The sequence below is a fragment of the Balaenoptera acutorostrata genome, chromosome 18, assembly GCF_949987535.1.
Source record: "Balaenoptera acutorostrata chromosome 18, mBalAcu1.1, whole genome shotgun sequence".
NCBI lineage: Eukaryota > Metazoa > Chordata > Mammalia > Artiodactyla > Balaenopteridae > Balaenoptera > Balaenoptera acutorostrata.
Window position 1 is genome coordinate 73,417,164 of NC_080081.1, and position 14,312 is coordinate 73,431,475.

At 44.8% G+C, this 14,312-nt stretch overlaps 1 protein-coding gene across 1 annotated transcript in view; it reads right to left on the reverse strand.

The window, feature by feature from the left end:
* The window catches only part of LOC103007287 (WD repeat-containing protein 49-like), a 110,716-nt gene extending 97,742 nt beyond the window's left edge, over positions 1-12,974 (reverse strand). Inside the window, 1 exon segment of the mRNA XM_057532717.1 lies at positions 12,720-12,974. Within this exon segment, the coding sequence (XP_057388700.1) occupies positions 12,720-12,974 (255 nt within the window).
* Positions 12,975-14,312: the final 1,338 nt, after the last annotated feature.

Consider the following 14,312-nt stretch of genomic DNA (forward strand, 5'->3'; position numbering starts at 1 on the left):
TGAACTTGGCTGCCAAAAACTCGGGGCCAATAACTGGGGTGCGCCTGTTCGGCTGGGGCTGGAAATCTGCTCCCCAGTGTCTCGCTTCCCTGCCCAGCCTCTCTGTCTAAAGGTGATGATGATGTTTGAGCACATACCCTATTCCATGCAATGTGGACCTTCACCTCCATTCTTGCCACAGCTGGATAAGGTAGGTACTGTTGCTCTCCTCGTTTTACAAATTGCGAAACTCAAGCCTAGAAAGGTTAAATAATCTGCCTAAGGTCAAACAACTAGTAAGTGGCTGGCCTGAGACTTGAGCCCCCATTGCTCTGACCGCACAGTTCCGACCCACAAGGATGTATGCCTCATTTCGAATCTCAGCAGTGCACGTAGGGAAAAGCAGACCTGCGGTCCGGGGAAGGGGTGGGCGTGCCTACGGGGCCTGGGAACATCTCCATTTTCTCTCCACTTCCCCCAAAGCCCTAATTCACTAGAGTCTTCCCTTCTCTTTCCTGGAATCCCGACTGTTCCCTTTCAAATCAGATGACAGTGAAAACACTTGTATTTGCTTTGGTTGGGGCACTGGCCCGAGGTCTGAATAGAGGTGAATGCTGCTCAGCTTGTCGTTTTAGAACTTAGTTCATCCTAGAACAATGGAAGGATACTGATGCACAATGGCAGAGAATTTTAAAAGCAGATGTCTCAGCTCCTCATTATCGTACAACCCAAATTGGGAAACATTAATAATGACGATGGTGATAACATTTGTTGAGAAATTACTCTGTGGCCGCCCCCGTTCTAAACACTTGCCGTGCGTCAGTGATCTGATTATCACCAGGGGTTGCTTGCTCACAGGATTTCTTGCTCACTGGTGTTTCACTTTTGCTTCTGGGTAAGGTGGCAGACGTAGCCTTCATTTCCTGGTTTTAGGAACGCCTTCTTGGAACTTGCCTGAGCTACTGCAATTCCTAGTTAAGCTATTCCAAGCATACCCTGACATTACAAGAACTTGAAAATTGTGAATATGCATGTCCCCTTGGTTCAACTTCAACTTGGCAAGGGTACTGAGGGGCATAGAATACTCCAGAAAGGCTCAGGACCAAACATTTTATACATTTTCCTCACCAACCTCAAGTCTGATTCACAAAACACAGCCCAACTTACCCACTGAATTCTGCCCACTGCTTCATAGCCTATTTTCACAAAAAGTTGTTCTATTTGTTCAATACTCTAGAGAGAAAAAAATAAATCTGTTTTTAGAGTAAACTATTCACTAGATTGGTGGGCGAGAGGATACAGAAGGAGGGGGGAAATATTCATTTTTCCAATTTTCATATTCAAAAATGCATACTACTCTAAGATCTCTGGAATGTTTGCTCCAAAACATTAATAGGACTGTTAACCTGAATTCAGTGCACTGACACCAAAACTCTTCCCCAGCAAGAGACTGAGCTCCTAGAATGTCTATTTTTGAAATCAAGCCTTAATTAGTAGGAGGAGCTGTGGGTCTCCCAGTGCATATGTTCCCAGGGGGTCCCACTCCACCCTGGTCAGTTCCAGCCAGAGGCCTGAACTGAGTTTCAGTCTGAGATACTGAAACTCAAAGTGTATCAGTATCTTTGAGTGTATCCCCACTTTGAGATGCACAGCAAAGCAAGTTCCGAGGACAATGGTTGGGATGGCGAGGAGACTCACTTGGGTGTAGCCAGGACAAAAAGATGCGCAAGTCATAAAAATGACTTTCAAGTGTTAGAAGGGTCCTTCTGTGGGAGAGAGAGTAGATTTCTTCTGTGTGGCTGTAACAGGCAGACTATAAGATGGACCCCACGATCCCTGCCTCTTGGTATTCAGGCCGACAAAACCCCCTCTCTTTGAGTAGCTTGCTGGTAACCAATCATAACTTCTGGTAGGCTCTCTCTCTCCCTTGCTGGCTTTGAGGAAGCTGGCTGCCATGCCATGAGCTGCCCTATAGAGACGCCTACGTGGAAATGGCCAACAGCCAGCAAGGACCTGAGGCCTTTGTCCAACAACCTGCAAGAAACTGAATCCTGGCAAAGCCCATGTGTCCTTGGAAGTGCACTGTTCCCCAGTCAAGCTTTCAGATGAGACCCTAGCATAGCTACCACCTTGATATAGCCTCACGAGACACCCTGAAGCAGAGAATCCAGCTAAGCCAAGACTGGATGCCTAACTTACAAAAACTGTGAGGTAATAAATGTGTAGTTTTAAGCTACTGAGTTTGTGGTAATTTTGTTCTGGTGCAATGGATAACTCAGAGAGTGGTGCAAAAGCTTAGAAATTGGGCTAATGGATAGAATGTCAAGAAAGACCGATTTTAGCTCATAAAGGGAAAAAAAACAAATTTAAGGTCAGAGCTCTCCAACCTTGAAATGGGCTACCTTATAAAGTATCGAGTTCCCTCAAGCTGAAGGTATTCAAGCATATGCTGGCTCCTGGCTTAGCAGAGAATAGAATTTATGCATTGAAGTGGTTATATACTAAGTGACCTCTAAGGTCCTTTCAAACCCCAGGATTCCGTAATGGTAGCTTCAATAGAGATGGTCAGGTTTTATGTCTATTTTGGGGAGTGAGGTGTTGGCTTTTCTCTTATAAGTCTCAGGGGTGTTTGCCTTTGCTCAGTGATGATACCAAATGGAAAAAATGAGATGATGCCTTATTTCAAGACACCAGGGCATTGCCCCTTGGTGAGTCGATACCCAGTGCCAGTGTAGGGGTCGTGAGGAGAGACCCTGGCTGTGGGACTCAGCTCAGCCCCAGTTCCCTCTACGTCATGCTCCAAAGGAGACATCTCACGCCCCTGGGTGTGGCTGCCAGCGCAGATATTACCATGGCAACTAGGCAATGCCATGCACATAATAAGTAACAAATATTTTTGGAATGAAAGTCCAAACAGACCAAAACAGCTAGAGGGATGGCTTCCAGAGAGACAAGGATCGGAGATGCAACAGGAAACAAAAAAGCTCAGGAGGAGGGCAATCACTGCCTGGGCTCAGGCTGCCCACCCAGACCACCCCTGTCCCCACAGAGCAGAGCCTGGGAGAGGTGTGGGTCCACCCGGGCACCTTGGGGCTCCGGACAAGGTGGCGTGAGGCAGGGGCCGTGCAGCGTTGTGGACCACAGTGGGAGTGGGCCCTCGGGCAGTACATGGGCCATCATACGGCCACTCCTTGGCCTTGCAGCACCGTGGCTCTGCCCAGAGAGATGCAGCCTCCCCCATCAGTCAGAGCTAAAGGGGCGCTGGGGTCTGCATGAACAGCCTCTGGCTCTGCCCTGGGGAGCTGCCTTCTCAGCATGATTATGTGAGAGACACTGGACCACTTCCTCCTCACATCACTCACTCATTGAGCGCCAATGGCATGCCAAGCCCTGTGTCAGATGCTGCAGCTTCAGAGCTGAAAGATGCCTTACTTGCCCTCATGGCATTCGCTGTCTAGCGGGGTCACAGCAAACCAGCAATGCAGTGCAGAAAACAGATTCTGTGTTACAGGAAACTGCGGACCACTCTCAGGTTAAAAGGAGGAGCAGCTACTTCTTTCTAGGAAAGTTCGGACAGACTCGTTTGAGCCCATGGTGACCGTACTGCGTTAAAGTCAGTCATTCATTCAACAGCATTTATTGGACATCTGTATGGGCCAGGCATGGTCCTAAATTCTGGGAACATAAGAAAAACCAGAATCCAGGGAGAATTATTACTCAGGCAAAAAATGGGAGGAGAGCATTCTAGGCAAGGGAACAGCACGTGGGAAGATATGGAAATAGGAAAATAGGGCATCACCTTCTCTGCTCCCCAAGGGAACCACAAGGTTTGGTGTAAGACCCCCATTCCTCTAGGTGGCACCCATATCTGAAATACTCACCCTGTATATTGTGCCCCTGAAAACTCAGCCCAAGGTTCATCTCCTCCAGGAGACCTTGTTGCCTCCCTGGTCTGCTTTAGATGCTTGCATAGCACCCAGGCTGAATTCTAGGCCAGCTCTGACCTCCCCGAGGGCAGAGCCCACTTGACTGACTCTGTGCCGCTAGTAAATGTTTATTGAATGAGTGAATGTGTGAGTGAATGAATGAATGAATGAGAGGAGAAGAGAATGAGTAGATCACTGACTAGGGGGGCAAGCATGCTAAAAATGCAGATAATTAGACTGCTTTGGCTAAAAAGATCTGGGATGTTGTTAAAACACCTGATAATTTATCCATTGAAAACACTCCTCTCTCTACCCCATAGTTTTTTGTTTAATATTATGCATACAGAGTAGATATTTTTAAAAGATGGGTGTTTTTTAATGATCACTTCTCCACAGCAGATGAAACTCTGAACACACATAAACTTCCACTCGAGCCATGGAAACCGAGGGCTTTGTAACTTAGAAGGGGCATTGGGGACCTCATCAGCCTACAGTTTGACAATGGTGGGATTTTGTTTAAACTCCAGGGACAAGATCATAGTGCTTTACCTTGAATAATTTTTTTCTATAGTTTAAGATGTAATCATGAAACCTTAGCAAGTAGAGCTTAAACAGCCTCTCCTGTTATCATATGTATTTTATCTTATGAATACAGCCTTGTTCATTGCTATGTTTGGAGTTTTGTGTCCCCGCCTCCCTGCCAAATTCATATGTTGAAACCCTAATGCCCAATGTGATGACATTAGTAGGTGAGGCTTTGGGAGGTGCTTAGGGCATGAACGTGGAGCCCTCAAGAATAGGATTTGTGATCTTACGAAAGAGACCCCAGTGAGCTCCCTCACCCCTTCTGCCCTGCTAGGATCCAACGAGAAGTCTGCAGCCTGGAAGAGGGCCCTCACCTGACCCTGAGGGCACCCTGACCTCAGTTCCAGCCTCTGGAACTGTAAGAAATAAATGCTTGTTATTTATAAGCCTCTCATCTTATTTTATGGGTTTTTTTTTTCTTTTTTTCTACAGCAGCCTGAACAGGCTAAGATATTCAATAAGATTTCATATTCTGGGCTAAAAACTGGGCTGAACAAGACTGCAGAGAAAATATTTAAAATCCTTAATTCCAGCAGTTTGGGGGTGGGAGAAGTGTCCAAACTCTTTGGAAACAACCCACGTGGAAATAACCAGTGATCTAATAAGAGCCTTTTTCTCCTTTTCCAGAAAAGTCTCTAAATCTTGTTGGCCTAGTGTACTAAGTAATTTAAAAATATTTTCCTATATGAACTGTTCAGTAAGTCAGCTGGGTGTTAGCAGAAACCACAGTTCAGAGCTGAGAGTGATTGTACAGATAGATCATTAAGCCTAATTGGTTCCTATGGTTGAAATTTTAACTGGGTTTCAATGATCCAACATTTATAAAACCCATTTACTTTCTTCTGTGACCTCATGCTCTGCTTCATTATGCATTTTTAAGTTTCCATATCCAGCAGCTGCCTTCCTCTCTTCTCATACTCCTAGGAGGGAAAAAGAATAATTAGCTCTGAACATAGTTGCATTTTGTTTAGTCTGGGAGTAAAAGTCCAAAGAATGGAATGTCTAATTGGACCTACCTGAACTCTGTCAACTTCTAGCATGCTCTCCCTTTTGTTCATTTCTCTGATGCATTCATACTTTGTTTCTAATTCCATTAAGAAGTGACAATTACAGAGAATTTATTCTTCATTGCTGTTTTATAGGAACTAAAAGGCGTGTACTTTTCACTGAAAAATCAACCATCAAAAAGAGAATCAAATTAGAAAGCTCACCTGCTCAATTCCTACCTGAAAGAGTGCATTTAAGTGTTGTAGCTCTTCAAGGGTCACTTGATGTTCAATCTCATCAAAGCAAAAAGAAAATAAATTAAAAACATATCATGCTAATAGTAATGCCCATAAAATGCAATTTCTGGAAACCCATAATTCCTCTCTCTATGGGAGGCCAATGGGGTGGCTAAGCCTCTGAGTAACACTTAGGCTATTCCAACCGTCATTGTTCCCAGTGTCTACTCCAATTCAGCCAATTCCTCAGCCCCAAGTTCTGGGGTAGGCTTGGGTCAACTGGGCTGGAAGGAAGAAAGGAAGGAAGGAAGAGGTGGCGAGGTGGTGGAAGGAAAGGAGAGGATAGACAATGACTTGGGAAAGAAAAGATCAGGAACGGGACTGATATGAGAAAAGGGAGAGTGAAAATATGTTGCCAGATCACATTCCAAAGACGCTCTCTTCCCTGTCAGGAGTCCAGTGCCTTAGAACTGCCAGAGTGGTGCATCCTCTGCTCATTGGTCCGTCTCACCGCAGGCTGAACCAGGAGGAGGCCCTGGGGGAACTGATCTGCGGCCTCTTTTTCTGGGGTAAATTTTCGGAAGCTATGGCCAGAGGCTCTTGGTACCCTTGGTGTTAGGGAATTTGGTTACCTTTTAGTCCCCTGTCCTTAGCTCAATAAATATATCCCCAGAGAATGCCTCTGCCTCACCTCCAGTCTCTTAGCTACTATCTCAACAATTTGGCTTTTATAAACGAAAATCCTTAAACTTCTGGCTTAGAAAGAATGAATAAACTGTCACCAGTGGGTAGAGCTGAGCTAAGCTCTGATGTTCTTGCACCATCTCCTGAGGCCCGAGGAAGATAGCAAAGGAGGAAATAGGCTATTTCCCCAATAGGATCATCTTCTGAGATCTCTCTGACCACCTCCAAGCTTCCAAGGTGGCGGCCTTTACCATAAAACTCAGACTGACACCGAAGCTCCTGGGAGAGCCACAATTTTGTAAAGTTGAAGCACCTTTCAAATTCTGTCCTAAATGACTCAATAATTACTTTTTAACTCGCTATCACCCAGGAACAAAATTGGAAACCTAGCTCTAGAACGGGAACACACTCCACCTGAAGTTTCCACTTAAAATTTCCCGGTAGGGTTCTTTTGGCAAGACCTGAGCCCAGGAGGTAATGTTTAAAAAGCTGACTGGGAGAAAGACCCCAACAATAGTTGACTACACGTGAAAGATGATTCCATCACACTGAGGGGCCATTTCCCCTCCCCAGTAAGAGATATTACCACTGAATGAATTCAACATTTTCTTAGACTACGCCTTCTCCAGCATCCAAAAGAGCAGTGAGAGTATACCAGGCTCATATCAGGCTCACACGCAACAAGTATGAGAAAAATGTACTCGAATCTGAGACCTATCAAGAAGATGGTGCCTCTCAGAGCATGTGACTTCTTATCCTTCATCCCAGATGTGACTTCCAGAGGGTGAAACAACTTCTTAAGGATTTGAAAATTATTCCCCTTAAGGTTGGAATACTATGGGAAAAACATGGTATTATTTCAATTTTCATATTGTATTTTTCTGAGCCTTTACAATTCTAAATACACAGTATACTTTATGGGTCTATACATTACATAAGACTTTTATTCCTAAATTTATATTCCTAAAAACACTTATATTCCTAAAGAGTGGTGACTCTAGATTTGTACAAAGCAGTCAAAACATACTGCATATATGTTATCCTTACCGCAGACTTCTATCCTTCCACTGCCCCCGAATATCTTTTTCTCTTAGCTTCAGAATTTCCTGAAATTTATACCATGATCATTACTTGTCCACTAACCACCTTATTATGTGAAATGGGCCTTTCACCCTTCTCTACCTCCATTTCTGAAAAAGAACAAATAACAAAAAATTTCCTACCTCCCAGGAGGGGGCTCCCCAATCCAGAAAGAGACTAATTCATCTTCTCTCCTTAAATTTACTAGAAATGCTTCTGCGAGAGTGAAGTGAATGCCATCATTAATAATAGTAACGAAGGGCATGAAACCAAAGCCAGTGATTATATAGTTTATGAAAGGTTTTACAGCAATTTTCAGTTAAGTATAAAATGTGACCAAAAAGCCTCACTCTCTCCCTTCACAACTTCTCCCCGGAGCCATCCTTCTATCCCCCGAAATATCCTACCCAGCCTGCCTCCTATTTGCTCATGACACACCTACAGCCTCGGGCACCTTCTGAGCTTTGCTCTCTGTTATCCTGGTCATTCTATTCCAACTTGGCCTCCTGGTTACACATACACGTGCTTCCGGCCTCCCCTCCTCCCACTGTCCACAAAAATAAGGAAGTGAATGAAAACCCTAACCTTAACCCTAACCCTAACTACAGAAGACTTTTCAGGGCTGCAGTACTGAATGATGTTAACTAAATTTCTGTTGCGCTTAAAAAATCAGTTCTTAAATCTCACAGCCCTAATCAAATTTTCATATGTCGTGACGGAATGCAAAAATCCAGTGATCATTAGCCAACTTCTTTTGAAACGGCAGCAATATAAATACGTTTTGGAGAAACACAGCTACAAAACAGAGCCATTATTGTGCTCTTCCTTGAAAATATAAGTCAGGCCTTCACATAATTGCATGTTTTTAAGGCAAATTTGGAACACAAAGCAGAGAAAACATATGTCCCTTTCGGGTACTCCTGTGTTTGGCAGGGCTTGAAAATTTGTAACTGACATCGACAGCCAGTCACATTGCATTACTAAAAAGCTTGAATGACTTGTTTTCCTACAAATAAAAACAGAGAAAACCCTGACTATTTCCAAACTATCATAGCTATAGTGACAGCCATAAATAATTGAGTCCACAGTTGTGGAGTCAAGTTTTAAACATACTGTCTATTGCCCAGCAATGCATTTTGCTGTATTCAAATGCATATTCAGAAAAAACTACCTGGATATTCTCTAATATCCTATATTGCAGAGGGTTCATGGAGCTGTGATTCTGTTTGTCCTTACACTGCAGTCTCCCTGAAAGCAAGCAGTTTTTATGATTAGAGTGGTTTTCCCATAAGGGTTCATTTGCCTGCTGGTTGCTCATTTGCAATGCAAATGAGCTCTCCTATTGTTACATCCCAACATTTCTTTGCTTCTCACTGTAGAGTCTCCTCAGTCCGGATGGTTTAGGGGTAATTTCACATCTATGACAAGGGAATTGACTAATTAATTGAATAAAGTATCCTTTTGAAAATCTGTTCCTTGAGTGTCTGTCTCTATAGCTTCAGAAAACAGACTGTTACGATTCCGTGGTCTTAAGATTCTAAAAGAGATAGTAACACCAGAAGATTTGAGGGGTTCTCCGGGTTGAAATTTAGGGGCTCCCATGGTGGATTGTCCTGATGAAGAGGAAAAGGGGAGGCTGTAGGGAGTTCTCCAGTGAACCTAGACTGTGAAAGTAATCTTTTTCTTGTGTGACACAAGATCATAACCACAGGAAGAAGGGTCAAAAAAAGGCCTGGGTGATTCTGCCAGGAACTTTCAAACTCATGATAAATGAGGCTTAAAAAAAAAAAAGATTGTCTTTTTAGCCATCTTAGGAGCAGGAAGATTAGAAGGTGGCTTCCATTTTAAACTAATGCAGCCTTAAACAGCATTGCCACTAACATCTAACCTTTATTTGAGCTTATTCTGTACAAGCTGCTGGATACTTTACACGCATGTTTCCATTAATCTTCATAACAACTCTGTGAGGGAGACAGTATTATGGTCCCCATTTCACAGATCAGGAAATTGAGGCACTGAGAGCTCAATTAACTTGCCCACTTTCCCACAACCAGTAAGTGCTGGCACCAGGACCTAATACCAGCTCCCTTTTCTGCTGCCCCGCCTCTGCCAGAGGTCCCCAGCCAGCTCCTGCGGCATCTCCCAAGAGAACACAGGCAGATGGGTAGACCGGAGGGGTGTGGATTTCCAGACCTCCAACGTCCACTATCACTCACGTCTCTTCTCTGGAGAGTCTAAAAATCAGAGTGGATTGTTTCAACCCAAGTGACTAGTCCCCTAGAAGTGAACCTCAAATTCCCCTTTACTTGGAGGCATTTTTACCTTGCTGTTTTAGTTATGATTTTATGTTATATGGTTGCAAGTACGGTGACAATTGAAGAGTCAAACCTCCTCCTTCATTCAGTGAGTATTAAAGACTTCCCACCATGGGGACATTCTACAGCTTCTACAGACTTTTTTTTTTTTTTAAGATTTTTTTTGATGTGGACCATTTTTAAAGTCTTTATTGAATTTGTTACAATATTGCTTCTGTTTTATGTTTTGGTTTTTTGGCCGCGAGGCATGTGGGATCTTAGTTCCCCGACCAGGAATCGAACCCGCACCCCCTTCATTGGAAGGCGAAGTCTTAACCACTGGACCCCCAGGGAAGTCCCCTCTACAAGTTTTTAAGAGGATCCAAATGGGCTGCAAGGAGCAACCCAAGCATTTCCCAGCTTGCTTCTCTAAATTAATCTAAAATGAATACTTTGCTGCTTTTCCAGCTGCTTGGGTAGATTCCATGGCCTCTCAGTGGTTAAAAAAAAAAAGAGAAATGCTTCTGTCAGCCTTAGCAAATAAGAATGGCAAAGCTGACCTTGCACGTGTGCACTGATCAGTTGTAGCAGTCGAGTGCTATGTTGAGAAGGATTCTGAGGCTCTTGGCAGGGAAAAGCCAGGATGGATTCGCTCAGTTTGCCACGAGCTTTGGAGGGAGGAGTGAGAACAGAAGCAACATACCTGTACTGAGAACAAGGCGATGGAGAAATAGAGAAGAACTGAGCTGGAAGGTGTCTCAGAACCGTTAGAGTCACGCCCCTTCCTTACAGCGGGGAAGCTGAGGATTGGAGAAGACAGGTCCCCAAGGAAGTGAGTGGTAGAGCCAAAAAAGTCTTCATCTTCTATATCCAAAGCCAGTACTGCATGAGCAACTCTGGCTCTGGTAGTTCTAATACAAATAAAAAATAGCTGCTGTGTGCCCGTTCTCCCACAGCTCATTTAAATACGTGTCCCTGAAGCCATGCCTTTTCCTTTGAAGTGGCATCATCGCACATCCACCTGGCACAGCCTTGATCCCACGCCAGCCCGCACAGACTTCGAGCCAGGAGCTGCAGATCCCGTCACCGTTCCGAGATGGCAACGAGGAGCCTCAGGCCTCAGAGGCAACCCCGTCAAACACAGCCCAGCTACAAGCAATACGGCCTGGGTCACCGCAGGCTCCAAACTGGCTAACCCAATCAGCAAAGGAGCAAAACCTGGCCTGGCCGCAGTCGGGGAAAAAGTCACCTTCAACCAGGAAATGCCCCATAACCTCTGACAAGGACTGAAAAGTTCTCATGGAAGCCTGGAAGACTGAAAAAGTGTTTGATGGGCAAAGTGACGGTCGGAGTACGACCTACACTGTTGAACTCTCTATGCACTGACTTGAGAGGTGACCAGAAATAGGTTGTTCACGAAGATCCTCATTGGCTGACATCACACGGGGGCAATTCGTTTCAAATTTTCTGACCCGTTTGACATCATGACTCAATGCACACTAGGTAACAAAAGTTTCACAATACACGACTTGTGCTTATTCAGAAGATGCACTCTGATATTAACTAATATCTGTCATTATTTTAGATGCCGGTCATATTCCAGCAAATCAATCTCCTGACCCATTAATTGATCTCGCCCTCACTATGAAGATCTCTGCCCTGAGGAAAGCTCCTTTTGATATATTATCTGCATAGGTCACAATGGCAAAAAGAACAAAACCCCAATTTTTTTTTTCTTCCCCACCATGCGGCTTGTGGGATCTTAGTTCCCTGACCGGGGATCGAACCTGGGCCCTCGGCAGTGAACGTGCGAAGTCTCAACCACTGGACCGCCAGGGAATTCCCTATTTTTTAAGCTCCTCATCATCCATTTCCAACCTCACTGTCCAGCATTTGTCCCATTTCTGCTCCTCGGGCCCCATTTACTTCAATCACTTGGGTGGCCTGGTGTGCTGTTTCCTCCATGTGGGGTGGCCTCCACTTTGTAATATCTTGGAAAAACTCCTAGAGATCCTTGAAGGCCCATCTCATATGCCGTTTTCTCCCAGAAGCCTTCCTTGTCCCCAAAAGCCAGAAGTCATTTCCCCCTCCCCGTCTCCCCATCAGGGGCATATGTCTTTGGATACACATCTCTCTCTCTTACTGAGCTCCTGTTTTCCTAAAACTTAGTCATGAGTCCATTATCTGTACAGATTTTTGTCATTTATTTTATTTACTTAATGTTTTTCTTTAAATAGACTTGCTTATTGTACATATTACCTTCTTTAGCTTCATCCAAAACAATAGTAATCATGAAATCATGGTTGGGTTCGATGTGCTTGTTAGATTTCCAGGGAGCATTAACATAAATACACTATTATTAAATTTTTAAAATCTCATTTTGGTACTCTAAAACATTTCCTTTGAGGAAAAACTGCTGGTTGTGTAAAGTCTTGAGGGGCTATATTTTGTTTAAATTTGAGTTTTTCTCTAGGGCTCAGTATATGATATTGCTTCATAAATGTTTGCCAAATTAAAATCAAATGAGATGGATTAATTGGAATTTATTCATACCCTTAACATATTAGCATGAATCTGATTTATCCGGAGAGGCAATTGTGACCTTGGGAAGCAAAGAATGAGACTGGAAAGGAGGTGGACCTAAGAAAGGAAAATGCTGATAGGCGTGGAAAGGAGAGAGGAAAGACACCTGCAGAAGCTGGCCCCGGCCTATTATAGGGGTGCTTTGCGAGGTGCGTGCACGCTGGGAAGGTCAGTTAAGGAGCAGCAAACAGCGGATGGGCCTGGATGGGTCTTCCGTGGGAAGAGGAGGCCAGAGCACACCTGATATGGACCCCAGCTTTAAACAGCGTCACTGGCCACGGACCCTAGGGGGCTCCAGCGCAGTCCTAAGCCCTGCGCGAGAGCCCGCATGGCCCACAAAGGTGGTCCGCTCGCCGCTCCCTCACCCTTTCCGTCCGCAGGCTCCGCACCAGGTCCGCGTGTGGAGGCGACACCCTCCTCCGGGCCACGTCCTCGGTTCCGACCGAGGGGCTGCGCATCTTCCCCGGGTGAGGCAGGCCCGCAGCAGCCAGGCTGGGGGGTCTGCTCTCCGCAGCCCCTGCTCCCCCGAAGGCCGAGGTCCGGCGGGGCAGGTCTGAGCTCGAAGCATTAGCGGCTCCCCCGGGATCGCCACGGCGTTCAGGGTGCTGCCCGGACCCCATCCCGAGACACAGTCCTGTCAGGGGTCTCGGTAAGGAGACTGGGTCCCCCTCCACCCCCATTGCCCAGGACCCCACGGCTAATTCCCTTTTGAGAAGCCACCTTCTCAGAGGTGGCACCAAAAGCGGGACAGGACTTTTGGGGGTGTGGAGGCAGGATCTCCGCCTTAATTGACCACGATGGAAGGCATCAAGCTGAGCCCTTCCCACTCTGCTTTAAGTAAATGGGGGAAAAAAAGAGACCCCCTGATACAGCCCCAGAACTACGAGTTTCTTAAATGTTTTCAGTTCTGAACAGACAATGTAACAAGTAGTCAGTAAACTATTAAGACAAAATCCGTGGAAGTTAAGGATTGTAATTAAATAAAGCTTACAACAAAGTGAATCTGTCATGATAATTTTTATTGTAGTGTGTAGTAATTAGGTATAAATGACAAGTTGTTTAAGCAGTAATTCTAATTACTATTAATTTGACAACACTGTTATAGGGGCTGCTCAGGAAAGTCCCCGAAGGTGCCTGGGATTGCTGGTTTTTCCATCTTAAGGAAACAGAGGCAATAATAGATTTGAGACTTTTTACTTAAGTACTGTGCCCTTTTGTATTTGTTCTCAGAGTAGTACTACTCTTTCTTAAACTTCCTTGATTTAAAGATCTTGCTTATTGGATCTTTTTGAAACATAGAGGTTGGGGGGGAAACTCATCTCTTTGGTTGCCAAATAAGGCAAAAGAAGTTTGTAATCTCATTTCAGCTGATTGGGTCCATATTTAGGCTCTGGGAAAAGGAAAAAAAAGGTAGACCAGTTATCCCGTCAGAGGCCCAGCTGTAGGCCTTAGGGCAGACTGTGTGTCCTCCTCAGGGTTCAGGATTATTGGATGATTAAGAGGGCCCCCTTTAGAGCATCCTGGATGTTGCATGTAGGAATTGAGTCCAGAGCCTGTGAAACTCTTTGAAGAATTTCTCACTCTTGGTGCCTTGAAATTTTATTTCTTTGTAACCAAAAGAACATAAAATCTGTCCTGGAGGAAAGACCACTCTAATAATGGCAGGCCTCACACAACGCATCAGGCTTGCTGGGGTCAGGTGAAGAGAGGGGCAGAGAGCTGGAAGTGAACAGAGTGGAGGAGGATTTGGATGAGTGGGGGAGGGGAGAAGGAGTAGGGATGGTTTTGGACATGGGGCATTTATTTATTTATTTATTTTTTAAAAATATTTTTCAGGTTTTATTGTCGGATTTGTAGAGTGGCTACAAGTGTGTATACATAAACATGATGTGATACAATTTTTTTAAAAAATTTATTTATTTATGGCTGTGTTGGGTCTTTGTTTCTGTGCGAGGGCT